The sequence below is a fragment of the Dicentrarchus labrax genome, unplaced genomic scaffold (assembly GCF_905237075.1).
Source record: "Dicentrarchus labrax unplaced genomic scaffold, dlabrax2021, whole genome shotgun sequence".
In the NCBI taxonomy this organism is placed as follows: Eukaryota; Metazoa; Chordata; class Actinopteri; family Moronidae; genus Dicentrarchus; species Dicentrarchus labrax.
In genome coordinates, this window is record NW_026136702.1 from 11,992,189 (window position 1) to 12,018,503 (window position 26,315).

The following is a 26,315-nucleotide window of genomic DNA, read 5'->3' on the forward strand; positions in this document are numbered from 1 at the left end:
AAACTACTTTCTGATATGAGTTTCTTATTTCAATCATATTTTTGTTGCTTGTGTTTTGAAAACATTTTACAATTTTAGAGTTGTCACTCTTTTGACAAATGAAAAGAGGGTTTTGTATAAAAACCATGTTGAAGAAACGTGTGAAAAAAGTACTGAAACTCGTATCAGCGCTAGAAACAAAAACATAAACTCATAGCAAGCCCTACTTAAATGGGAGAATTAGCTTATTTTTAATGTTTTGTATAATTTTGACTTGTGATTGTACAAAATGAAAATAATCATTAGTTGCAGAAGAGACAGAGAGCAGACAGAGGCTGTGTTAACAGGCTGAGTTAGGGTTACTACAAAGGGGAGTGGGGTCCTATGTTGTGCCTCCATGCATTCAGGATAGGAGCGTGTTGATGGATGGACCCAGACTGGAGATCTCACGGAGGGCTTCGGAGCAGGATGCTGGAGGAGGTCTGTGGGGTCCCTGAAGGAAGTACTGTAGGACAGCAGGGGGGAGGCAAAAAGACCTGTCATTAATCAACCTCCCTCCACCTGCCACAGCTCCTCTATGCCTCCTGTCTTCTCTTTATCACTCCTGCAAACCCCTCTTTAATTCCCCCCACCCCTTCCTCCCAAACCATTTTTTGTTCCGAGTCCAAGTGCAGTCCTCTTTTGTGAGCGTCCCTTTCGCAGCCGTTGGGTTGCAGCCTACTCCCTCCCAAACATCACTTTGGGAGGTGTTTAATGCTATTACGAGGTGGCAGCCCAGGCACCATGCCCTCCAACAAGGAGAGATGGACTCATGCCGGGGCTAAACACGACTTAGTTTTCTTAATTCACTTAAACTCGGTTGCTTCTGCCCCCTGCCACCAGCCTCTTAACTTCCTGGTCGGCGCAGCCCTCTAATGCTCGCCTGAGACTGCTGTAATGCGAAGAGTTGCTCTTTTTGTTGCTGTGAGGTCAGTAAGAACATTACGAGGTGCTTTGACAGGTCAAAAGTCTTGGCTGGAGCTGGTGTGTGTTTTATTCGCTAACTGTACTTCCCAACAGTGTCTGGCTGAGGAAGTTTGGCCTCTCTGAGCTGCCGCCTTACAGGCAGTCAGTTTGGATGGGAGTGCGTAGATCCTGGTTGACTTAACTAGTCGCTGGTGAGATTAAATTACCCTCACAAATCCAAAATCCTTCCACTTCTTTTTATTATAAGAGTGATTGATCTAGTATGCTGGCATCCTGTAAAAGCAGAAGACAAGGGCTAGGTCAGATTAATTAGAGCTCAATGTGCGTTAATCAATTAATGGATTAGTCAAGCAACAGAAAATCGATCAGCAGCAAAAATTTATATTTTTTCAAGAAAGAAATTTCAAAAGTTCTTAAATGTAAATATTTGCAGTTTTTGTTAGTCTTATGTGATTATTCAGATGAATATTTTTGGATTTTGGACTGTCTCTGTAAACTTTAGATAGATTTTTCAGCATTGTCTGATATTTTATAGACTTAACAATTATTGTATTTATTCAAACAATAATCCTCAGATTAATCAATAATGAAAATGCAGCCCTAAACTCAATATCACAATATTTATGAGGATATTTTTTTACAATAAGTGTATACTTACAGTATATCAGGGCATCTAACATCACATATGAAATAATCACCATGATGCTCCCAACCATCAACACTAGTTTTTAATTGCTACTAGAATCATTCATTTGGACAAACAAAAGCAGGAGACATAGTGAATCATGCAACAAATGCGTAACACAAAAGCTCAACTATAGTACTTTCTGTCCGTACAGCTATCATATACAGCATATAAGATGAATATCTTGAAAAAAGTCTTAAGTTATCATACTAAGGATTTACATGCACACAAATCTGCACTTACAGTACTGTGTATCCCTCTCAGTTTACACATCTAGGAAAACTATTTCTGCCACGAGAAGACATTAATACAGCAATTATGCAACAAACTACTAATAACATTAACAACAGAAGCCCAAACAGAGGAATAATTAAACATCTCTATCTCTCCCCCAGCCCACTCTTCTCTATAAACATCAGTATTTCACGGCATTCCTTCCTTATCTTCAATCTCTTGCCTATATATTAAATGAGCAACAGTGTGGGCTCATTAAAAATGCATGCTGCGCATTGAGCTTAGGAGACCAATTATCCCACCTAGCTCCTTTACAATGGCTGATAATAAAAGCCCCTGCAGTCGGCCACTCCCCGATTGCCTCACTCCCTCAACCACTCTCACCCCTCACCTCTCTCACTCTCTCCCTTTCTCCCTTTCTCTCTTTCTCCCAGTCCAGCCGCCTGTTGTCTTCACACCAGATCATCGGTAAACAGGCTTTTCACTGGATTTGATGGAGTGCAGTGTTTTGATCTGTTGGGATTTGTGTGTGTGTGGGGGGGGGTTGCTAATGCTGCTGTGCTCTGCAGGTGGCAGTGGACAATGGTATTACAGTCATTTGAGTAAACACACAGACAAAAACCCACACACATGTGCTCATATGTGTAAATATATATATGATATTGTGACGCCACACGCTGCGCCATGTTGCTTTTTGACAGGAGTGTCTTGAGAAGATCAGAGCGCCTGGAGCTGTTTCCCGCCACATGCTGTACATCAAATATGGATGCATGTAGGAAGCGACTGCATCACTGGAGGACTTTAAAGCCCCCATACAGGCAACCTGCTCATCAAAAGGCTGCCATCACTGTATACATATAATATACAACCCCCACCTTGTATTTGTACACAAGTTTGTATGTGCATAGCTTGTGATGTACCCTTTGAGGATCAAATGCGGGTAGTTTTACCTCACAGCAGGCAAGTAAACAGTGTACGAAAAGAAGGCAATATGACGCCATTACTGTAGCTGATTAGGTTTCTTTAAACATATACCTCAGCACACATGGCGAGTTGTCACCACTTCAAACAGCAGAGCTGACACCTTCACACAAATGGCCAAGGAACTCGCTCAGCTGGCCAGAGCCTATTAATCAATCAGCCAGTAGAGAGAAAAATAATCAACTGCAATTTTGATAATCGATTAATCATTTTAGTAATTTGTCAAAAATGCCAAACATTCAATGGTTTCTGAATGGTGAGAATGTGCTGCTTTTCTCAGTTTCATATCATTATATATTACAATTGGTTATTTTTGAGTTATGAAGACTATAATGTCCTGTGTAAAGTACTCTTTTATTCCAGAAACAAAAATTAATAGATTAATCAAAAGTGAAAAAATACTAAAGCCTTACTTTGCTACTTTGTCATTTTACTTCACACAAAGTCTGTCAAGGCCTGGAGCCAGATTTGATTTGATATGTTCGCTGGCTGAGGAAAGCCCTCCTTCGCTCCCTGTAGGTGTTGTTAAAATCAGACTGACTTCATTAATAGTCTGATCTGGATGTAATTAAGAACGAGCGGAAGGCGGCCGGCAGGTAGAGAGACAGTAAGGAGAGTAGGAGGGAGTCTCCTTCCAGCTTTCTTTTTAAATCCCTCATGTCATCAGTGACACGCCGCAGAGAGAGAAAGCTTGAGAGAGGAGTAGGAGGAGGTCAGTGGAATGTGTTTTAGATGGAGCTTGACCCTCTTTGTGTCATCTTCTTGTAGCAGCTTCTTCATGCGAAAGGTCTGTTACAGCTTGTAAACACTGGGAGCGCTGAGCTATCACTGTGCTCTGAGATGTTTTGGCTCATTTGTCTGTGATTAGTCTGCCTGCCCGCCTTTGTCTTGTGTGTGTGTGTGTGTGTGTGTGTGTGTGTGTGTGTGTGTGTGTGTGTGTGTGTGTGTGTGTGTGTGTGTGTGTGTATTATCTGAAACACACCCATGCACATGCACACGCATACCAGTTTTTCTACACTCGTGTTTACGCGGCACTGGGTGGAAAACATAAATTGGAGACAGAGCGTTCCCCGTCTGCGGGGCTTGGAAGAGGGTTTGGGCTCGGAAAGCTGGCTTTCCTCTCAGGAAGTGTTGTTCCTCACCGCTCTCCATAAACACTGGAAAAGAGACCCAAAGAAAATGTCCCAGACTCACTATTTCCACTGTAAACACGCAGACATACACATATTATACTGCTCCCTCTCTCTATTTCTCTCATATGTAACTCTTCTCTTTCTCTGGCAGAAGGCTATATATTTTCCCAAAGGAGCATACAGTATGCCAGAGAGTGCAATCCAGAAAACCAAGTCCTGACCTATGCAGATCAGCTGCCTCAACTTTTAAATGTAGGCATGTTATTTTTAAGACTTTGCAGTCTTAACTGTGTATATGAACACAAAGAACTAGGAACTAGAGACCAAACCTCTCTATTTATTCAGCATTTCAGTTTTAACTGACAGTTACTGTAAGTTGTTGGTACTGACAGAGAGAGCAATTTTCAAGGCTCATGAAAAGCCTACTATTTTTCCCTACATTCAAAGCTTTTTATTGCAGCACAGCTGTCATTAGAAATAAAGTAATAAAAAACAAGATTTGCTTGTTTACGTTGAACCCCTGGGTAAAAATGCCAGGAAGTTGCAACTGAATTACCTCTCAGAGCAGCGTAAAATGTTACTTTTCAGCCCTTAACAAGTGGTTGGATTGCAGTTCCCCTCATGTGCTGTGCAAGTTAATAAATCCACACCCGCGAGAGAAAGAAAGAAAGCTCTTTCCATTAATTTTAGTTGTCATGGCATTTATTCCCGCACTGGAGCATTGTGCTGCGAAAATATCATCGATAAGTCCCAAAAACACCAAATAAGACTTGAAATGTTCACAGTTTATCATTGTCAGAGCTTGGATTTGACAACAGGGCGCAGGACTCTGTAATCTATCACAGACAAGTTGTCTACTGTGATTTCACTGCAGTTTTTTTCAGTCATCAAGTCTCATCTCTCCCTGTCAATCAGTTTCTTTTTACACTGAGATGACACTGCAGATGTAACAAAATGTTGCAGATGATGTGCTTTGTTAAATTAGCCTGCTATTCTCTCCACTGTGGTTAAAACACTGAGCTCACTTTACCACCCATCTGGCTTACACAGCACCCTAACCCGTGTGTGTGTGTGTGTGTGTGTGTGTGTGTGTGTGTAGAGAGAGAGAGAGGCAGAGCGAAGGAGTGTCAGAGGGAGAGAGAGAGAGAGGTTAGAAACCCTTTTTTTTATTACATTTCCTCCGCAGTGAAAGAGGAGGCAAGATGGACACTCCATATCTCCCCGCTGCGCCAGAAAACTCATCTAAATGGAAAACACATTGTCTTCATTATTTTGCAAGAGCTGAAAGAACAGGGTTGTCATGGTAACAGCCATCTGAGTGAGCGCAAGCGGGCGGCCGAGGGGCTGGTTTTAGGGCCAGAGGAATGGAGAGAGAGAAAAGAGGAGGAGGAGGTGGGAGGGAGGGAACAAGGAGTCAGGAGAGGAAGGGGGGGGGGTGCTGGTTGGTGGAAAGAGAGGAGAGGGGACTGAGATGAAGAGGGTGGAGATGGAAGGAAGACAATAGAGATGGAGGGAAGAAAAATAGGAAATTGTGGGGTGAAACAGATAGAGAGAGGAAAAAGAGAGCAGCGGGTGTGATGGAGAGAAGATAGAGAAAAAAAATGGAGGAAGAGAGCGAAGAGGTTGTGAGAGGAAGCAGGGAGTGCCTTTTCCAGTGGAGCCAGACAGTGCAAATGGCCAGTTAGTGGCTCTCAGAGAGCAGTTCAGAGGCCCTTATTAATTTCAAGGGGCAGCAAGATGGTAGATTTAACATCTTAGGAAATCTCTTCCAACTGTGTCTCACTGCAGCCCCACTGGTGCTGTGTGTGTGTGTGTGTGTGTGTGTGTGCAAATGCATGAGAGTGCATACTGATGTACAGTCAAGGGAAGAGCTATCTTTGCCCACTGAGCTAACATTAGAAGACCCGGTGCTTTGGTAAACACGTTGAAGGGAGGGGGGGGCGCGACAGGCTCCACTCCGCTCTCCAGCCACTTCTACTGCTCAGCCAGCGCCCCAGTGGTGATCGACAACCTGCCTGCTGCCATCTTTATTAGTTGCTCCCTTAGAACAGCCCAACAGCAGCAGCAAGCCCAACACCGTAACGCCCTTCATCAAATATTTACCCCTCCTGAATCTACAACGGGCACCAAGGCCACATCAAATAAAACCAAGTGCCAAGGCGATATCTAATCCAGTCCAATCCCTTTCCTTGTCAACTTCATTCTCTTCCCTTTCTATGCTGGGCGGATTTTCATGACGCTCCTGTCAGTTTAGCATCAACTCGAGGATTAGGAGGAAGGGACCTAGATGATTGTTTATTTACAAGTTGTTTCCTGCGTCTCTGTTATATAGCCAGTGGCTTTAATGTGACTGAGGCCTGACACAACATCGTTTTGACAGCCATCGGGCGATTAAGGAAATTAAAGTAATTGCTTAAGTCTTTGTCATGTAAATACTTATAACCTCCCCCTGGAGTATTTGGCTTGGCTTCGACATCCATTGGGATCCGACATCCAACCTCGTTCTTCTTCAAAGGAGCCGTAACATTAATCGTTATTGTTTATGGTTTTGAAAATGGGATTGAGATAGAGAACCAAAACACATGCTGTCAGATTAGATTTGATTTATTGCAGATGACGCCATCGTAGAAGTCCTGGGTTTTTTGTAGAAAGGCATTGCATATTCAGTTTTCCTGTTAGGGTCAATCCACAATGTTTCCCAGCAGCCACTGTGAAGTGTTTTTCTTCAGAAGAACATCCAGATCCATTGAAGATCAATGTTAAAAAGCCGTCCAAGCTTCACAGGATCTCTCAGCACTGAAGCTGTGGGGGGAAATTATGTTTGTTTTTTCTCTCATCAGTTGCGTCCAGATGTGCAATCATGGTCAAGGGAGGAGTGGTGGCTATGGCTTGTGATTGACCAGCATTTAGGGAAAGAGACTTGGTCGGCTGCTTGGCTGCTCTGGCTGGCTGGCTGGCTGGCTGTCTTGCTGGCTGGCCGGCCAGCTGCGTGGCTGCCTGTAAGTCTTAGTGATTCATGTCACACTGTAATTGGTTTACCTGCTCTCTGTGTGTCTGCGCTCTGAGTGGACCAAAACAAATTACCCAGGGATGACCTCTCACCATTTCTCTCTCCTGCTCTGCAACCATTTCCCCCCTATCTCTCCCTGCACGTCTCTCCCAGCCTCCCACTACATGTAATATGTTGTATGTGTGTTTTTCTCTCTCCCTCTCCCTTCCCATCTATTTGTCTGTCTCGTCTTCCAGCACTCCGTTCTACATACCTCAGATCTCACAAGCAGAGCTATGGCAGAATAACATTTTAGAGAGGAAGCATAATCAGACCGCAAATACACACATTGAAGCCTCTTGAGGCTTAAAAATGTGTGTTTCTGCATCTGCCTGCGATGTCAAACATAATTTCGACATGTTACGCACACATGCACGTGTGAAGATAAGCTGATAGGATGGACTTTGTGTAACGATGCTTGAGATCACAAATAAGCACACACAAACACTAGTGGAGTACTTTGTAGCACTAAAAGAGTGTTTTGTGAAAGCTGCAGTGAAGCACATTAGCCTTTCAACGCTGGTTTTCTGCACTCACTGTGCCAAATAGTACCTGTGTGGATTGTCCCTTCAGTGAATGAAACTGGTGCTCTGTGTACACCATTAGGCTGTTTCATTTTCACAGCAAGCAGATGTTTTGTGTTCTTTGCAACTCACACCCTCACTCTGACACACACACACACACACACACACACACACACACACACACACTCACACACACACACACAGCAAGATGAATGAGTGCATCATTCTCCCCTCTACACGTGTAGGAAGGTCTCGCTGTCTCTAAGGTTATTTAGCCGTTCAGTAAAAATCCACTGTCAAAGGATTTTAGCGTGCAAAGCTTGAAAACGTGATTTGTTTGTATTTGTTGCATCGCTGGTCACACAGACTGTTTTTCTATGAGAGGACCTGCTGCATGTACTAGCAAACATCAGTCTTCTTCTAGTGCCCTTGAACAAGTGCCTTATTCTGTTCCAACTCAAGGGGCGCTCTCTTGAAGGCAGGGTAGTGGAAAAAAAGGATTCTGTACTGTTTTGAATATCTTAGTTACATGACAGAAATGCAGGGAGGAATTAGAATGCAGGCAGCTGTGAAATTTTGGGAAATGCTCTTTTTATTTTTCAGCGCTCAAAACAAGATCTGTGATCCGATGATGCCGTTTGGAGTTGATTCAGCAGCAGTTTTGAATAGCCTGAATTTTGTGTTTGTAATTTTGATACTTTAGTTACTTTCCTCAGTTCTTAGATAATGAGCCATCCACTGACTGTGTCCTTTGTTTGTTGAATTTAGTTATTGCTCTGTGCTGTTGAGCAGTTTTCTGAATAAGCAAGGCTGTGATTTCTTTCTGCACTTATGTGCTGGAAAAGGTTTATTTTATTAAAAGCAGCTCTTATTCCAGCTGTCTAATGACTTTTTCGTTGCGCGGCCTTCAATAAGTGGCACGTTCTGTACTGTACTGGCTACACTGTGAATATTATTTCAAACTGATTTCGCTCAAGAATATTTTTGTTAATGGCTAATTGCATTTGTCCCATGTAAGATCAGAGGGAGAAATAAAGGTTGTTCTGCAGGAGCTGCAGCGCTCTAGGACGTTTTGTTCAGTGCGGAGAGGCTGGGCTGCTTGCGTTTTTAGTAAGGATTGTGCTTTTGGAGTGTCAAAGACAAGGGGAGTCGAGGGCAGACTGGCACAGATATATTTTTGCTCTCCCTAATGACACCAATACCATTTCATGGCTTACTGAGCAGATTGAATCACACTCACTCTTTGTAAGTCTCACTCTCTGCCCCTGTCTCTCCGTTTCTCTTTCCTGCACACACTTCATCACTCTCTGCTCACATAGACTATCACATGCACATTCATATGCTACCGTACATTGATGTGTTACACTCACCCCAGTGGATGTTGTTTAATTGCATTTGGGTCAGCAGTTTGCCGGTGAAACCGAAGGACATGGAATTTGTCAGTTTACCCATTCAGCAGTCACAGGGGGCGGTGTGTAAGCTAACAGCTCTGCTGGAGTCAGGCCCATAAGGTTAGCTTTACACAAGTCTGTCAGACTGCACTGTCAATCACTCTCCTCCGCTCTCCCCTACTCTCCTCTCCTCTCCTCAGATACACTGTCATCTCTTCTCACATAGTCTTCTTAAAATGTACTAGACTGCTGTTATTCCACTTAATAAAGCTTATCAGATTTATGCACTCTTTCAGTGAAAGGGCTCAGTATTTCAGGCAGTCCTATGACGGCCTGGTACAGTTATAAAGGCTACACATTGGACTGTGTTCTCCCCACTCACACACTCACACACTTGCTCCATCCCTTGTGCATCACGAGTGATAGAAATCTTGCCTTTCATGACAGTGGAAAATCGTTATGTGGTAGCCAGGACATACAATCTTCCCCAGCTGGTATTTATAGTCCTCAGCAACTGGAACATTCTATGGAATAAGGAGTTCATTCATTCATCATGTGACGCTCAAGCTCCGTTATGCTCATGGATGACCTGATTTCGCATCTCATGGTTAGATAGATGGCCTTTCCCTATTAATGCACTTGAGATGATAAAAACAAAAACATGGGCTCATGCATCAACGTGGGCCCACACACACAAATGTACAGCAAAGTGGGAAATAGCCTCAGGAATATATAATATTTCATCAAATATTGTACTGTGATACAGCATGTGATATGGCATCATCTGGTGTTTTCACTACGGTTATAACGTGTTAGAGGTTAAGGGCCGGGTGTTATGGTTGAACAGAACTAGTTCATACAATGTGTTGTCCGACCACGTCAGAAATCCAACGTGTTGTTTTTTCAAGCGACCGCACCGGTAGGCAGAGTGAAAAGTCAGCGCACGTTTTCAGACCATCTGTCCTGGAAGACATTCATAGTGTTGCACACGAGAATGAAAGAGTGCTTGAGAGAGGAGATTTATTTCATAGTTCCCTTCTTACCTACATAAAGCTAGCCTATCATGGCATGAAGTGGGAGTCAATGTCAGATTGTCGGTTTTGGAAAGTTATAGAACTTTTTGGACACAGCGCCCTCCGAAAGGTGTGGGGGGAAGGATTTTCCAAATTTTTTGACAATCTGGCAAACAGTTCTGGTGGAGTTTACTGCCAGCTCAAACCTGCCAACTAACTTTTGTACCACTTTGGGGGAGCGCAACAAGATGTAAACACAAGACTGACATATTAAATTGACATGTAAACAGCTGCTTATTTACACATCCAGCAGACACAGAACAACATTAGCTTTCATTTGAAGTCATGTCTCTGGCAACAAGGCGAACATACAATTTTCTCTCTCCTTTTAGCTCTGTGTTTGGTCTCCACCAACTCCTGAGGGAAATATAAGTTGACCGACAGAAATGTAACTAAACAGCTGTTTTAGTTATCAATTAAGAGTCATGAATCAAGAAAAAATATTTTGAAAGATTTGTTTCTTTTTTTTTGTTTTGTATCACTGTGAAATTAATACCTTAAAGACTTCTGACTGTTAGACAAAACAAGAAACTTGAAGAAATATGTAACACTAAGACTATTGTCAGATGCAGTCTTAATATCTTGTCTGTGCAGTTTAAGTCTGTGTAAGTGTGTAAGTATCTTGAAAAAGCAGAAACCAACCCCAAAATATTGCTTGCTATACCAATATCGACATATTCACTGCTAAATATTGTAATGTGGAAGTTTTACAACGTTGTCAATCCCAAGAGAGGGCACCTCTGTGCTCACTTAGTACATAGTGCTCTTTTTTTGATCTCACACATTGAGTGGTGAAATAATCGGCTGCTCCCGGGGGTATCTTGTGGCGCATACCTGCAATACTCCACAACTGAAGCTCCATATTTATAGACAGCAACAGAGCAGCTCACATATCCCCACATCACAGCTGTTTGCATTGCAGTGTTGGGTGTCGCATAGCTGCCCGGTGCTCCTGTGGTTGTCACATTAAAACAGAAGATAAACAAACAGCGACATTTAGAGTTTATTTTTTCCACCCCAGGGACAAGTCATTTCAGATTTTTATAGAGGCTGGTGGTTATGATGCTGTGTAGAGGGTTGAGTTTTATAAAGGCCGGAGGGAGCGATATGACCAGTAGCTGGCTTTGCTGAGAGGGAAAATGAGAGGGAGGAGAGATTAGTGGAGGAGAGGATTAGCAAAATAATGCAAAGAACAAAAACAAGGCAGAGAGACAGAGATGTTGGAAGTCGGTTTGTAAAAAAAAGAGAAGAAGCTGAGGACAGAGTGGAGAAAATAAAGGCAATGGGAGCAAAAAGGGACTGTCTGGCTATGGGAGTTTGCCACTAGAGATAATAGTGTGTGTGAGAGAGGGCTGGTGGCTTTTTACAGACACACTGAGAGCAGAGATTGTTGGAGGGAGAGAGAGGCCAGCACAGCTGAGTGGTGTTGATTGGCCTGTTTGAAAACACATGAACTGCAGACAGAGAGGGAGAGAAGCTCTGTGCGCTGGGAGAAAGTGTCGCTCTGTGCCGTGCCACGCTGCAGCCCAAACCACATTAGAGCAAATGAATCCATTCCACCTCCTGTTATGGCAGCTCCCGCACGGGGCCCCAGGAAGGAGAAGGAGTGTGAGGGAGGGTGGGAGGAAGAGTGGCAGGAGGGTTGAGATATGAGGGATGGGGAGAGGAAAATGATAGAACGGAAAATGGAAGGTGGTGGAAAGGAGTGTGCATGCTGGGTGGCTCTAATGATGTCTGAGGGCTATAGAAAAGGGAAGCAAAAAGCACATAGCAGTGAAAGAAAGAAAAGCTGTGGCCATAACTGAGGAGGAGGAGGAGGAGGACAGAAGATCTCCCACTGTGGCCAGAGAGCAAGAGTTATATGTTCTCCTTTTCCAGACTGTTGCTGAATAATGAAGATCATCTCTGGCCAAACTTCACCCAGTTGCTCCTTTTAGATTGTTGAGCACTGCCCTCTACACTTTGCATACAGGAGAGGCTAGAAGATTAGGCATTAAAACACCACAAAAGGTGTTGTGTGCCTTAGTATTGCAAACAAACCCATAATTATTTAACTTAAACTGAAAATCTTGAACGCACAGAATATATCCCTTCCTCTTCCAGGGCCTGTGAAACCCTTTCAAACCACTAAATAATTTCAACATTATGCATTTATACATTTTAAGAGAAAACTACAGCATGTTCGCCTCCAGAGGCAAAGCTTTTATGTGGCTACAGGACTTGTACTATTTCTAGAGCTTATAATTTGATATCATTGTTTATCAATTTTCAGCAGGATCATATTCTGATGACATGATCATGTCATTTTATCATTTCACACATTTCTGTTGTCTAAATATTATTCTGAGCAAGATGTAATTAAAAGCCAACAAAATAAGCTATTGACGTTTTTGTCCCCCACCTATGAAGAGTTTGTTATTATGCATTAACCTTTTCATTTATTGAATTGTTTACGTCAAAAGGACAAGAACCAATTGCAAGGTGTTGTTGACCTCAGGGATCCCTTGCACAGCCAAATACTGAACAAATCCTCAGAAAGATATATACTATTCTCAGCATGTCCTCTGTGACTACTTTGAATGTGTTTTAGATTGCCTGTATACAACTCTAATACCTTTGTGGTGTTGGATATTGTTGGCCAGCTCTCCTTAACCCTTGTGTATTTCAGTCATATTTGCATTTTTAGATTGTTTTATGCGTATAAATTGCTTCAAATTGCTAAATGTAAAGGTACAGTGTGTAACATTTAGGAGGAACTATTAAAAATGTAATATAATATTCATAGGGAATATTTTTATTAGTGTATAATCACCTGAAAATAAGAACCGTTGTGTTTTTGTTACCTTAGAATGAGCAGTTATTACATATGAAGGGAGCAGGACCTCTTTTATGGAGACCAAACACTGGCTCCAGATTGGGTCTTTTGCGCCGCTGTATTTCCTCCTACACCCATGAAAGGCGAGCAGTATTCAGTTGGTTGCAATCTGCAAGTAAGCCACTAGATGCTACTAAATCCTAAACGTTAAGGGAAAATACTGGAATATACTGGAATTGGAGATATATTGACTCCAACCATAATGCCCAGCCCTGCTCCTTTACAATACCCAGTATTGGAGTGCAATGTCAGCTCCTGTGTAAGCGCTTCCATGCAACCCCCACTGACTGATCACACTCACAAAGCAAGCTTCACTTGACAAAGGTGGTAGTCATTTGTCTGAAATGAGAAATCACTCATGCTATGAGTGATCATATGCTACGTGTGAGTGTGCACGCATGAATAAGTGTGTGTGTGTGTGTGTGTGTGTGTGTGTGTGTGTGTGTGTGTGTGTGCTGATAATGAAGAGATAATTTCAACACTCTCTCTTTTTCTTTCTCTGTCTCTTTTCCCCACTGAGCCTGGCCCTTCTTGCCCCCTTCCTGCCATACTCCAGTGCTTTTCATATTACTTTGCTTTTGTTTCTGAGCACTTATTTCTTGCCCCGCTTCCCCCTGCTTGTTTTGCCCAGGAAAGAGAGAAGGAGGGACAACACAAAAAATGAGAGCGAGAGAGAGAGTTTGTGTGTGTGTGTGTGTGTGTGTGTGTGTGTTTAAGACATTGAAATAACGAAACAGAAGCTCCCTTGGATGTTAGTATTATTTGTGGTTTGTTACTCTGCTCTGATTCATAGCAGTATCCTCCCACTGCTGTTTAAAGGGTGGTTGTAATATGCACAGCATAATTGGATGTGTAATCCTTTGCTTTGCACCTCTGGTAAGCAGTGCTGAGTGGAGCTGATTAAGATGTTTGGAAGACAATAAAGATTAAGCTGCCCCGTCTTCAGCTTGTGCATGCTCAAATAACTACAGCAGTAGCCCAAAAAAATCTAAAACAGAAACTTAAAAAATCTGGAAAACAGGAGAAAAATCACACAACGCTACCAGTTTTGTTCGTCCAGCTGTAATCAGTCAATCTACGGAGAGGCAGAGATGTGTGAGAACATTTTGCTACTTGTATGCCTTCCTGTTGACAGATTACAGTTTTATTTTGATAGTAAACAGGGAGGGGTGAGGATGTGGGGCAGTAGGAGTGATTCTACAATGTTTCCACTGTTATGCAACACATTTCTCCCCCTGAATGGGGGGTGTGGTCATCAGCCTGGACAGTCAGTCTGTCAGTCAGTCAGGTGGATTGACTTCTTATCACTGTTCGCCACCGACTGAACACCGCCTGGCCGGCCAGTTGCATTTCCACCTCACTCATTTTCCTTTCAGAACCAGAGGGCCCGTCTTTTCATCGACTGACAAAGCACTGCCCGTTTGTGGGAGGACGTGTGTGTGTGTGCGTGTGTGTGCGTGCGTGTGTGTGTGTTGGTCCTTGTGAAAGCACAACAGTGGAAAGGAGGGAAAAAAGAAGAGATTATTGAGTAAAGAAAAGGCAGATTTCTCAACCCCCTCCCACCCTCCTCCTTTCTCTTCAGTCTTGGCTGTGGGTGTGTTGGGACAGCAGGAAGGGGAGCTGAGGAGAAACAGTTAATCAATAGCCACAAGGTCAGACGGCCAGCACTGGGCTGGAGTGTGCCCTGTTAGCGGTCCGTGGAGCTGCCTGGCTGCTGAAGGGGATTTGTAGCACTTGTCAGGGCTTAAAGGAGCCCTCTCTGGACCACTTGCTCCGGGTGTAGTTTGTGAAAGAGACATGCTGGTTAGCAGCAGGAGAGGGAGACATCTGCTGGATGCTGGGAGACACGACACAGCAGAATTAGGCCACCCAAAGTTATGGTCAGATTATGTGCGGTGAGGGTGGCTTTGTGCCCTGCAGGGCTGGTTTTTAGGGACTTTTCACAGACAGTCAGCAACCACTGCACCATCATGTCCGTGTAACCTGACAAGAGACATTTGGCTGCCCACCGTTTGACCGCATTTGCTCCAGAATTCCCCCTTACTCATGCCAGCAATGTATCCGCTGATGTTTAAGACTTTGTGCAAGTGCACTCCAGGTAATTCTACTCTGGTAATGCTTAAGCTCAGAGGATTAGTAATACACTCTTATTCTCAAGGTGTTCCTTTGAAGTTTTACCTTTACGCTTAATCAAAGTAAAGAATTCAAGCTTTTGTGTTTACATGCTCTTAGGTGTGTGTGTGTGTCTGTGTGTGTCTGTGTGTGTGTGTGTGTTTGTGTGTGTGTAAGAGAGAAAGAGACGAGAAAATAGTGTGCATACTTGCAATACTCTTTCTAAGATAAGCCCACCAGACTGAGCATTACACATGAAAACTCCCTGGCTGAGCACTATGCTTCCATCGCATTCGTTCTCTCGCTCTGTTTGTCACAGCAGGGGATCTTGGGGGACCCTTTATCAGTACTGAGCAGCTTTCTAGAACCCTGCCCCCCCCCCTCCCACCTGTGGTTTCTCAGTTCGCCTTTTGTGTGGAGGAATGTGAGGCGGACCAACACTGATGGAGATAAACACAGAGGGATGGTGAGGGACGGAGGCCTCGCTGGCAAAGCAGCACAATACCTATTAATCCAGCCTCAACCCATTTCTCCGAGATGGTCGGAGTAGTGAGCATGGGGGCTCAAATTGTTCTTGTTGTTGCTGCTCACTGTTGGATCAGAACAAGATATACACACAAAGAAAGAGATGCTGTGAAGCTGAACCTTATCTGCGTTTAGATGTGGGCATAAATTAGGTGTCTATGCCACACTGATAACCTTGACTGTGAGGTGTGCTTCTTTTTAAAGAGAGATAACAGTTGATGTCCTTTCTCGGTTACATTTTCCTCCCACAGGTAACATAAAGTAATAAAGTTTTCTTTCAGTTTTGTCATGTTTCTGTCGTTACTGGTGCCGCTGTGTAATATCTCAGTTTCATGCATTTGCTGGAAAAAAAACGCGCTTGAGGCAGATCAAGCCCTTAGATGAGTCAGTGTATAAACAAGCTGCCTTCCCTGTTTGAGAATTTGTCAAGCTGCTAAAATGCTGTTTGAACTTCACAGGCTACAAACTCCTCACATGGGTGACCTGACAAAAACCTGTTCTAACAGATGTACCTCTCCCCCTCTTCTTCTTCCTGTTTTTACAGAATAAAGATCTTTTAATGGCGTCCCGGTAGAGACATCAAGATGAACACGTTACCATCAATGGACCGGCACATCCAGCAGACCAATGACAGGCTGCTGTGCATCAAACAGGTGTGTATAAACCCTCATGTGTAGCAGCCTCCTTGAACTTCCTTCCGTACTATGCGAGACATGGATTCTAGAGGCAAAGACACAAGAATCTGCATTTCCTCTCCTCTCCTACACTCCTTTCTCCTTTCAGCACCTTATATGGGCATCAGTTTTTCTGGCCATTAGCTCCAGTCACACAGATCATGTTGCACAGGGTCATAGAGAGAGAGAGAGGCAAATCTGGCAGTGAACACATGAAGAGACTTCAAAGACGCTAGCAACCCCCCCCCCCAACCCTTTCCTGGTCCTGTGCACCCTTACATCACGTTCCTGACTCTTGACGTATGCTGGCCCTTGTTGTGGTTTAGCTTAAATGCTTCCTTGACTGCCAGCATTCAGGAGACTCCTCACAGAAAGATACGGATAGAAAGACGGAGTCAAACAGACAGACATAACCCAGGGCTACCGCCTCTGCCTGTGATTAATAGTCTACAAGAAGTCGCTGGCTGGCTGGCTGGCTGGCTGGCTGGCTGGCTGGCTGGCTGGCTGGCTGGCAGGCTGTGGGCTTATTTGTTTATGCCATGTGGGTGTGATCCTTTCTATCTCCCAACATCCATATGACACCATAGCTTACAGTGAATCAGTGAATGATAGGGCTTTGAGCTTGCGATTATGAGGTGACATATTCCTTTTCTCTGTGCCTGCTGTTAAAGCCCCCTCCCCCCATCCCACCTCCACCTAAACTCCTGAGCACCCACTATAACAACCTTTATCTAAACAGGCTCTTATTGCCTCAGCTCTGCTACTTTGCATGTAGCGATGTGCGTGACGTCAAATGAGTAAAAATGGGGTGGAACTGACACTACTCACTTCACAAAGCCTCCTCAATTATTTTCTCAGGCGGCACTGATAAGCCCTAAATAGCCTGAGTTAACACATCTAGCTTAATAAATACACTAATTGTAGCTTGGTTTATATACTCCTCGGCTCTGGCTGTAATAGAACTCATAGTAAACCAGACTTCAAAGGCAGCAAGTTAGTCAGTGAGCTGAGCTTGTGGCGGTTCTGCTAGCAGGGTGTTGTTTTGGTTTGGGGAAAGCCGCTGGCAGAGAGCCAGGTGTTATGCTGTTTTTCATGCAGCCAGGTAGGCACTGAGCAGCCTGATCCTTGGCTGGCCTGAAAAGGGGGTAAGTCAGTCCATCATCTCACAGTCGGGACAGTCTGTCAAACGTCTGGGTCTTTGTCTGCTGAAACCCCATCACTGCTTCTCAGCCCCCCACCCCCATCTCCCCTTTCTTGTCCTCATCCAACCCTGAACAGCAACAACAACAAGAGCAGCTCAGGCCCCGTCCTGCTCCCAAAACTCAGCAGAGCTGTTTCCCTCCGCTGTCCTCCCCCTCACACCAGAGTCGAGGTTGTCAGGCAGAGTCGGTGGCAAGCGCTGCAGCAGGAGGAGCTGTGAGTTCAGATCTAGACAGACAGCCCCTGCTGTGCTAGTTCTGATTCCTCTCGCGCTGGAGGCTGATACGCCTCCCATCAAGCAGCAATAATGCCAGATTATATCACTCATCTAGAACAGGCTCTTCTCCTCCCTCTCACTCAACAAGAGCATCTCTCACTTTCTCTCAGTCTCCCTGCTTTCTCTTCATCCTCAGTCAAACCCCTGTGAGAGTCCACAGCTAACTCTATAATGGCTAATCTTCACATCAGAAAAGATGAGTCACTCAAGGCCTCTCTTGAAGCTCATGATATCATTGGAAGCTCTCAGAGATTTTCTCTGCAGGCGGGTACTGGGCATAACATGTTCGCACCGAAGAGCCCTTTTGTCACACACTGCCAAAAAAGCTGCCCTTTCAAAAAACGCTCACCTCTGCTGCCCCCTAAAGACAATGGTCCTACCTTCTCTGCAAGAACACACAAAACAAAACGCTTCAGCCCCAGATGAGAATAATAAATGCTTTCAAGTGGGCTCAATCTCGCCGACTGAACAAGCTGCAGCTCTGCGCCATTTCAGAGCTATTAACCTCCTGAGCCGTGAAGAAAGGGAGCCCAATTTTAAAACCGCTTATTGTGTCCTGCCAGCCTGACTAGCCTTCAGACACTGGGAAGAAAAGACTCAACTGTTTCAGGCCTCAGTGAACAGGCGAGAGAGACGGACAGAGACTGAAAGAGATTAGACAACACACCAACGGCGCATATTGAGTCTGCACCCATAGCTGCCAGGACCAAGGTTGTTTTCTTTGTGAACAGCCAAGCCGGCCAGTGGACTTCTGGTGCCGAGGCTCTGTTACATTCTGAAAACAGGCAATGAATGAGGGGAAGAGAGAGAAGGAGGATTGGAAGGAAAGATTTGGTTGCTGTGTGGGTCATGGGGGTGAGGGCTGGGTGTTGCCAAGAGAGATTAACAGGAAACACTGGCATCATTGTTGATATGGGTGTGATCTTCTTCCCACAATGCAGCAGAGCCCTGAGTGGGCGTACATTGGAAGGAGTCAAGGTCCTCACAGGGTTGTGCAGAAACAGAAGACATTAAATCAAGGCAGTTTGGAGGGAGAGCGCAAGGCTGCAAAACTATTTGGTTTCAGTGTTTTTCCAATTTGTACTTAATCTGAAAAAAATAACGCTCATTATTTCCCATTGTTTCTAATGGCTGTCTCCTTTCTCTGTGTTTGCACAGCACTTACAGAACCCGGCCAACTTCCACTCAGCAGCCACAGAGCTGCTCGACTGGTGTGGAGATCCCCGGGCCTTCCAGCGACCTTTCGAGCAAAGTCTCATGGGATGTCTGACGGTACGCAAACACTAATTATGGTTTTTGTTGGGTTTTTCAGGTACTTTTTTGGAGACATGAGCAAAACAATAATTAGATTTTGGATGGTTAGGAAAAAAAACATGAGCTGATGTGTCCACTTCTGAGGCTTTTTTGCCTCATGTTCATTTTGTATTCGGGTTATACCTTTTCTTCCCTACAAATCTGAGTAAAAACAGCAGGCTATAGTCTCCCCAGGTTTGTATCCAGCAGTTATCCAAGGCAGCTGCTCAGGCCGTCAGGGGCCAGTGACACAGGTTAAAGTCCTCCTTCACCCACTGCTTCTCTCCACTTTGTGCTTTACACACACACAAACACACACACATACACATGCACAACAAAAAGAGCTTTGAACAGGACTGTGGGTAGCCAGCCACCTCTGGCTACCACCTTTCAGTTCACCAGCTACCATTCATCGATCTGGGCACAAGGCCAGAGAGCTGGCCTCCACCAGGTGTGTGTGAAAAATACTCACACACACACACACACACACACACACACTTACGTACACGTGTGAAAGAGGCTTTGGAGCAGAGAATTTAACGTTTATCGCTCAGATCAGCCGTTGAAACACTGAAGGAACATTGTCCCCAGCTGAAGTGGTAGCGTGAGCAAACAGATAAATGCTCATTAATGTGTAAATCACAATAAAAGCCTCTTAAAGGCTGATAAAGAGCTATACAATGGAGCCCACCACTGAGATCCCTCTCAGCATGGGGCGGTTTCCATCAGCTAAATTGTTTCATCAGACTCGGAGAGCAAACTGCCTCTTATCTGGAGAATTACAGCGTGCAACAAGTCCATGCATTCTTTCAGGGATTTTCCCTTCATGAAGTTACCTCGCTCGTTATATATTAGATCGCTGAATTGAAATTTAAAGATGGCTGAGCATCTATTTTAATCATAGCCCACGGTGTATGAGATTTGTGCCTCATGTGGAGACGTCTGTTCCCTCTGGCATGTTGTACATGTGGAGGTCATGCTCCGATCTCTGGTATCTCTGGTATCGGCTTCAGAGCCAATAAAATATGACATAACTGAGCTGTCAGTTCTGCACTATTAGCTCCGTATGCCTAAAGACTATTTTTTGACTTTCTTTCTTTATTTTCTTTCTTTATTGTCAGTGTATGCAGACATCTGTATTATTTCTGCCTCTAGTCTCACAGTTTTGTAAAAATCGCCCACTTAGTTCAACAGTTTCAACAACAAGCAGAAATAAACTACGGAACTGAAGCCTTTTTTTCACCAGCAAATAGATAAACAAAGATACGAAAGCCCCAGTAACCCCCCAGCACCTCTTACAGCACTGTTTTTATATGGACAGGAATATGGGCCTGGATGTACGTCCTCAGAGGGAGATTAAGTTGAAAAAGGCTTATGAGGTGAAACACTGTTAAATCTGTGTTGAATCTATGCTAGCCTCTGTAGCTGGCTGTCTGCCTGCAAACTGAAGGGCAGACTAACTCACACAGGAAATTAAACAATTGACAACAACACGTTTTGACGGTTTGTCAGAATTGTCATCGTTTGCATAATATGGTTGGTTTGCATAGATTATTTGTCCCTGAAATGACATCCTTATGTCACGTAAACGGTTCAGATAAATGCAACACGACTTACTGCAACTCAAGGATTGTATGTTGCCATCTCTTGATTAAAACAATCAAACAAAGGTTATTTATTGATATCATTTCCTTAGTTTTTCAATCAGTGCTCAAGCAGCTATATTACCTGTGACAAAGGCACTTTATGATCACTGCTAGCTGTTATGTTGGCTCCCTAAAAGGCTACCCAGCTGACCTTGTTAACGGTAATGTGTGTTTTGAGGTCAGAGGGAGCAGAGGAGCAGTCATCTGTTAGCAGATAAAAGCAAAGGGGGTTCTCTTCTAATAATGATTTACCCCTGTCTCCTGAGTCCTGTTTAACGTCACTCAGCATTCCCCCTTTACCATTATATTAGAGTCCGGGAGGCTTCTGCTTCGTGTCCCATAAATGTTCAACCTCTTTTTGAAGTCATTAACACAAAAGGATTATTTAAATTCTTACAGCTGGGTACTGGTTCTTCTCAAATTTTCAGGGAAAGCGAGGATTCTTAACCTTTGTTCACCCATTATTTCTCCTGCTCTGTTTGGGTAATTGAACCGGCAACCTTTAGTCAGGAGACAAACTGTTCGCTTTAGGCCCAGAGCGGGCTTGTCTGAGGATAACCTTTCAGAGACTCTGCTCGTTCTGCAGAGTGACTGTGGTTTGGCTCCCTCACCTCTCTTGGAGGTTGATGCAGTCATCAGACTCATCCTGACTGTGGATCAGTGGAGCAATCCAGACTGCAGACTCCACATTAATCTCACTGTGTCTGTGTGTGCTTGTGAGCGAGTGTTTATTGTATGTGAGGCTGTCTGAAGACAAATTAAGTTAAATGATAGCTGAGGCTCAAAATATTAACACAATTGAGAAAGTGAAAGGATTAAGATGCCTTAACTATGGCTTAAGGTTTATTTAGCATTCATTACTCGTGTAAGAGATTAATATCTTGTGGTATTGCATAAGAAAGCGCTCTTCACCCAGTTTATTATAGTGATGATCTGATAAAAGTATTATTAAAAAACTCACAATCTGTTGCTTTGTTCAGGTGGTCAGTCGCGTCGCTGCTCAGCAGGGGTATGACTTAGACCTGGGCTACAGGTTGCTGGCTGTGTGTGCCGCCAACAGGGACAAATTCACTCCCAAGTCTGCAGGTAAGAACCACCACTTTACTAAAACGCCGCCAGATGCATGCTCATACATCATCCCATTTACTGCCGTTGACTTGCAAGACAGTGGACGGTACAATGAATGCTCATTGTTCTTCATGCTACAATTACTCACTTTTTCATGAAATTAAAACAATTAAAAACATGTCGCTGGATGGCTTAAAGTCGTGATCCAGTCAGAAGCATTTCATTATTGGACTCAGGACATTAATGCACAATGTAGCTGTTTTGTGTTTTGAGCACTATATAAAGGTTATTAGGATGTTTTGTTAGCAAGACACAGAGAAGCTCATGATTATACCAACAAACAGTTTAATTTGCAAATTATTCTGCTCCTTTCTGTGTCTGTTAAAGTTACCATGAATCTGTGGTTCGGATTTTTTTTTTTTTATTTCAACAAACAGCTGCAACCACAGACATCACACAAAAAGCCCATAGAGCATTATAATGTCAGATATTTTTAGTCCCCATTAAACATTAATGTGCTATTGAGATGAGCTGTCCGGGTGGTAGCCTCTCAAAAATAGTCTACTCAACAGTCTTTGTGCACAAACCCCACACTTGTGCAGTCTGCATGCACACACATATGAAGCAAGAGCGAGCAGTAACGCTACCCTCAGACATTTATCTATCAAATCCAATTTCCCCCCTCCGATCCATACCTCCCCTCCCCGCCTCCCACAGTCCTGCAGGAGCGGCCTGTTCTTGTACATTTGTCAAAGTGAAATGTGCAGAGGCGGGAGAGAGGAGAGAGAGAAAGAGATGGATGGCTGGGGAGGTGTCGCTGATGTGTGCTGGACCACTCACTCTGCCTGACAGAGACCTGACAAAGCCGTAGCCAGCCAGTCAGAACACAGATAAACCTTTGTGTGGCAGTTACATAAGTGGGAGTAGTGAGAGTCAAATATTTTGATTAAACTGTCTGATTTCTTTGTTTTTCTGACAGGGTGAATATGTCACTGTTTCATAACAGGAACTGCAGTGACAGTGCTGACAGTAACGCACTGAAATCTGAAATCTTATCCTGTAATTCCTCATACAAGCTGCAGTGTGTTGCAACTGAATATGCAGAAGGCAGAAATGTATCAGTTTCTGCTCTTTTTTGCTCACATGGTCCTATGATATGAACATTTGCTCGAGCTGAATATCTTCTTTCAGTTGCGGTGGGAAGCGTCTTGTTGGGAGGAACTTAAGTGGTCAGACAGACGTCAGTGTACAATATTGATTGCTGTGTTTCTCTCTCCGTCTGTGTTCCTGTGTTGGGATAATGTGATTGTTGTCCAGGCATGGCTCGGACTGGCTGGCTGTCTGGGCCTGACTGACAGTCAGAATCATGCTCAGGCCTGCTGATGGTTCTGGGATCTAATAGAAGACAGCACTGGGTTTCAGGAAGAGCTGTTTATGCACAGTGGACAAATGGGAACTGTAGTGTAATTATGTCGGGTGGTGGCGGAGGGGAAGGGATGGGAGATGTGATGCGGCCAGTCATCAAATGAGGCAGGCAGGCAGGCTGTCGGGGTGGGAGGCAGATGTGACTCAGGGCTGATCTTACTCACTGAGCATCCGTCTTACCTCCCTCACAAGGACGTCTGTCTGAGAAAGCAGACGGGAGGGCGACAGAGGAGACGTGATGCACACTTGAACTCAGAGATACATGCATGCACTCACAGAAACAAGAGAGAGAAGAGAAGCATTTGGCCTTTACTGCTCTGTCAGCTCTGTCTGTACTGTCTTTTTTTGTGTGTTTTTACTGTCTGTGTCTCTGTGTGTGTGTGTGTGTGTGTGTGTGTGTGTGTGTGTGTGTGTGTGTGTGTGTGTGTGTGTGTGTGTGTGTGTGTGTGTGTGTGCGTGTGTGTGTATGCATGCGTGAATGTGTGTCTAATTGTGCAGCCCCAGCACAATATTCTGACAGCCTGCATGGCGACAAAGGGCCGCAGATGTGACACCTGAGAGCCCAGACTGAGGGCCAAGGAGTCTGGGATGCTCTCTGCGGGCTCCTCAGGGAAGAGGCAGACTCTTAAGACTGCGGATCAATCACACTGATGCTTTCTTTCAAAGCATCACTTAAAGAGAGGAAATTGATGAAGCAATTATTGCTGCCCTCCTTTTTTTTTTAACAGTTTGACAACTTGAGAATTAGTGTGTATTTCTCACTACAACTACAAAATACTGTCATCACTGCAGAATGTGTGCAAATACTAGGTGAGTTACGCTATCAGGCAGACAGTTCTCCAAGTAATAACAAAGTAGCAAGTTATATATGACTTCCAGTTAGTTATTAAGCAGTCTTGCTTATTTGTTGAACAATTTGACATCTTTAGATCTCAAAAAATACTTTTTTGCATTCATTATTTTCAAGCTCCAAACGCCTTACGTTGCGTGCCTCCCGATATAAAAGTACACACTGTTGCCCTGTGAGACCTGTCGAGCGAAGTGAAGAGAATTTCTGCTGCTGATGAGCTGTCTGGAGATTGTGACCCTGCAGTGAGGCCTGCGGGGATTAGTGTGTTGCTCTAATCTGGAATCAGCCAGTGAAGAGACTTATCTGCTGTTAGGCGAGCTAGCATTAGCACTGTTAACTCTCAGAGCCAGCGAGGATACACAGCTTTAACGCTGTCAGTGTGGACTGTAACAGCTAGCAATTTTATGTAATTTTTTTAAGTTTACTCTCTTGCAAAGAGCAGCTTCCGGGTATGGATTTTTTTGTTTAGTCATACTTGATGGACGCTGCTTCTTTTTCAAATCTTTTCAAATCCACAGTCCATTTGTAAATCTTCTTAAAGTTGTTTATGTTTGTCCTAATAGTATGTAGTCCGCCAGAATCAGACATCCAACTGAGAGCTTCATTAGATAATAGGTGTGCTGCTGCCCTACAAACACACACAACCCTAATAGACTCTGAGCTGTTGGGCTACTGTGAAGTTCCGCAGACAACAAATCAGATTAGCCGTGTAATCTATCAAGGATTTTATAGTTTCCCTCCTCAGCGAATCTGTCACCAAGCTCATGGCAGTTTCCGCTTTTTATGGCAACCTTTTTGCCTCCTCAATTTGACAATGCCCCCTTCTGTTAAGTTTTAATGAGATGAAAGTAAATCTTAAGTGTGACTGAGTTTTGTGTATTATGTTTTCAACATGACTTGACACGCTCTGGATTAAAGGTAGCTGCTCCCTGGAATGATCGCTATGTTCAACCTCCTTTTAATATTTAAGTCAGATGCAGGTTGCTGCTTGTTGTTCCTGGGTCTTGTTCAAAAGAAATAATGATTCAATAATTTATGTTGGCATCACATGTTATTAGAATTCACACAGGAAGTGAAGCTCCAGTAGTGAATACTTACTATTGTGGGAAAAGAGCAGATGAATTTAAAGATCTCTTTTATCTAAGTGATAATTGTCTTTGATGTTTTTTTATGTGTTGGTTTCCCTTCTGCTGCTGATTTAAGAATGAGTGTAAAACAACAACAACAATATAATAAGAGAGTGTAGCTTTGTTCTAGTTGGTTGGTAAATTCCCCCCACACACCCACTCACATCTGACATTGTTCCAGCAGAGCTGTGGAATTGTCAGCGCTCGGTCAGTCAACAGAGCGTGCTCACAGGGCGATCTGGTGTTTCACATCAGGAAAACAGCCACTCTGCTGTGTCAACAGTGACAGAAAACTTCCAGGGTGTGGCTGTAACTAACCGTGTGTCCCGTGAAAAAAACACACACACACACACACACACACACACACACACACACACACACACACACACACACACACACACACACAGCTCACGAAAAAACACTTCACCAACTCATAACTCCCATAATTCAGCCATCAGTGCAAGAGAATGAACAACTGAAAATAAGTGCTCCCATTAGACTTTGTGTAGATTCATTGCACAGTGTGAGTGCAAACACTCTTTCTCTCTCTCTCTCTCTCTCTCTCTCTCTCTCTCTCTCTCTTCTCTCTTTCTCTGTCTGTCTCTCTAGCGCTCTCTCTCTCTCTCTCTCTCTCTCTCTCCCCCTTTAGCCTACAACAGTCTGACATGTCTTCCACCTACCTGTCTCAATTTACTTTCACTTGATTGATTTTCTCACCCCGTCTTTCTTTCCATCTTTGAGCTGTGTGTGTAGAACTAGAGGAAGGTGTAGGCATCCTTTGTTACTGACCCAATCAACCTTACAGACTTTTATATTTAATTACTGCTGAGTAAGAGCAGCGCACTGAATTATTAACAGGAAACAGGGTTTATTTTTAGCAGGCGGGCCTCTCCTCTGACACTCTCCAGTGGTTTGCCTTAGATGATGAAACCCCTTTGCAAGCCAAAACTACCTTCAGAACTTCACTATTAAGTTTATAGAAATAAAGCTCATGGGGAAATACTTATTAGGTATTCGCTGCCACTGGCTGATTGGGTTCTCTATCACTTGCTACTTAATTGGTTTGGTTTACACAGTTGCAAGTAAATTCATTTTGGTAATATCCCAGCTGAGCTGCCAGTGCGGTCCTACGTGGTACACAGAAGACTTTGTTCTTGTCAAAACCAGATGAGCAAATGATTTAAATCCATCTTTTGTTCAGAGTTGACTGATCTGGCACCCACACCTC

General features: G+C 44.0%; 1 protein-coding gene across 5 annotated transcripts in view; it reads left to right on the forward strand.

Annotated features, from left to right (window-relative positions):
• Positions 1-26,315, forward strand: part of zmiz1a (zinc finger, MIZ-type containing 1a) — a 98,728-nt gene that overhangs the window by 49,629 nt on the left and 22,784 nt on the right. For all 5 annotated transcript variants that reach the window (XM_051426997.1, XM_051426952.1, XM_051426963.1 and 2 more), the window contains 3 exons: positions 16,072-16,180; positions 18,837-18,950; positions 21,598-21,703. In XM_051426997.1, coding sequence (XP_051282957.1) covers positions 16,112-16,180; positions 18,837-18,950; positions 21,598-21,703 — 289 coding nt within the window. In that variant the 5' untranslated portion in view covers positions 16,072-16,111. The remainder of the gene's footprint in view (positions 1-16,071; positions 16,181-18,836; positions 18,951-21,597; positions 21,704-26,315) is intronic.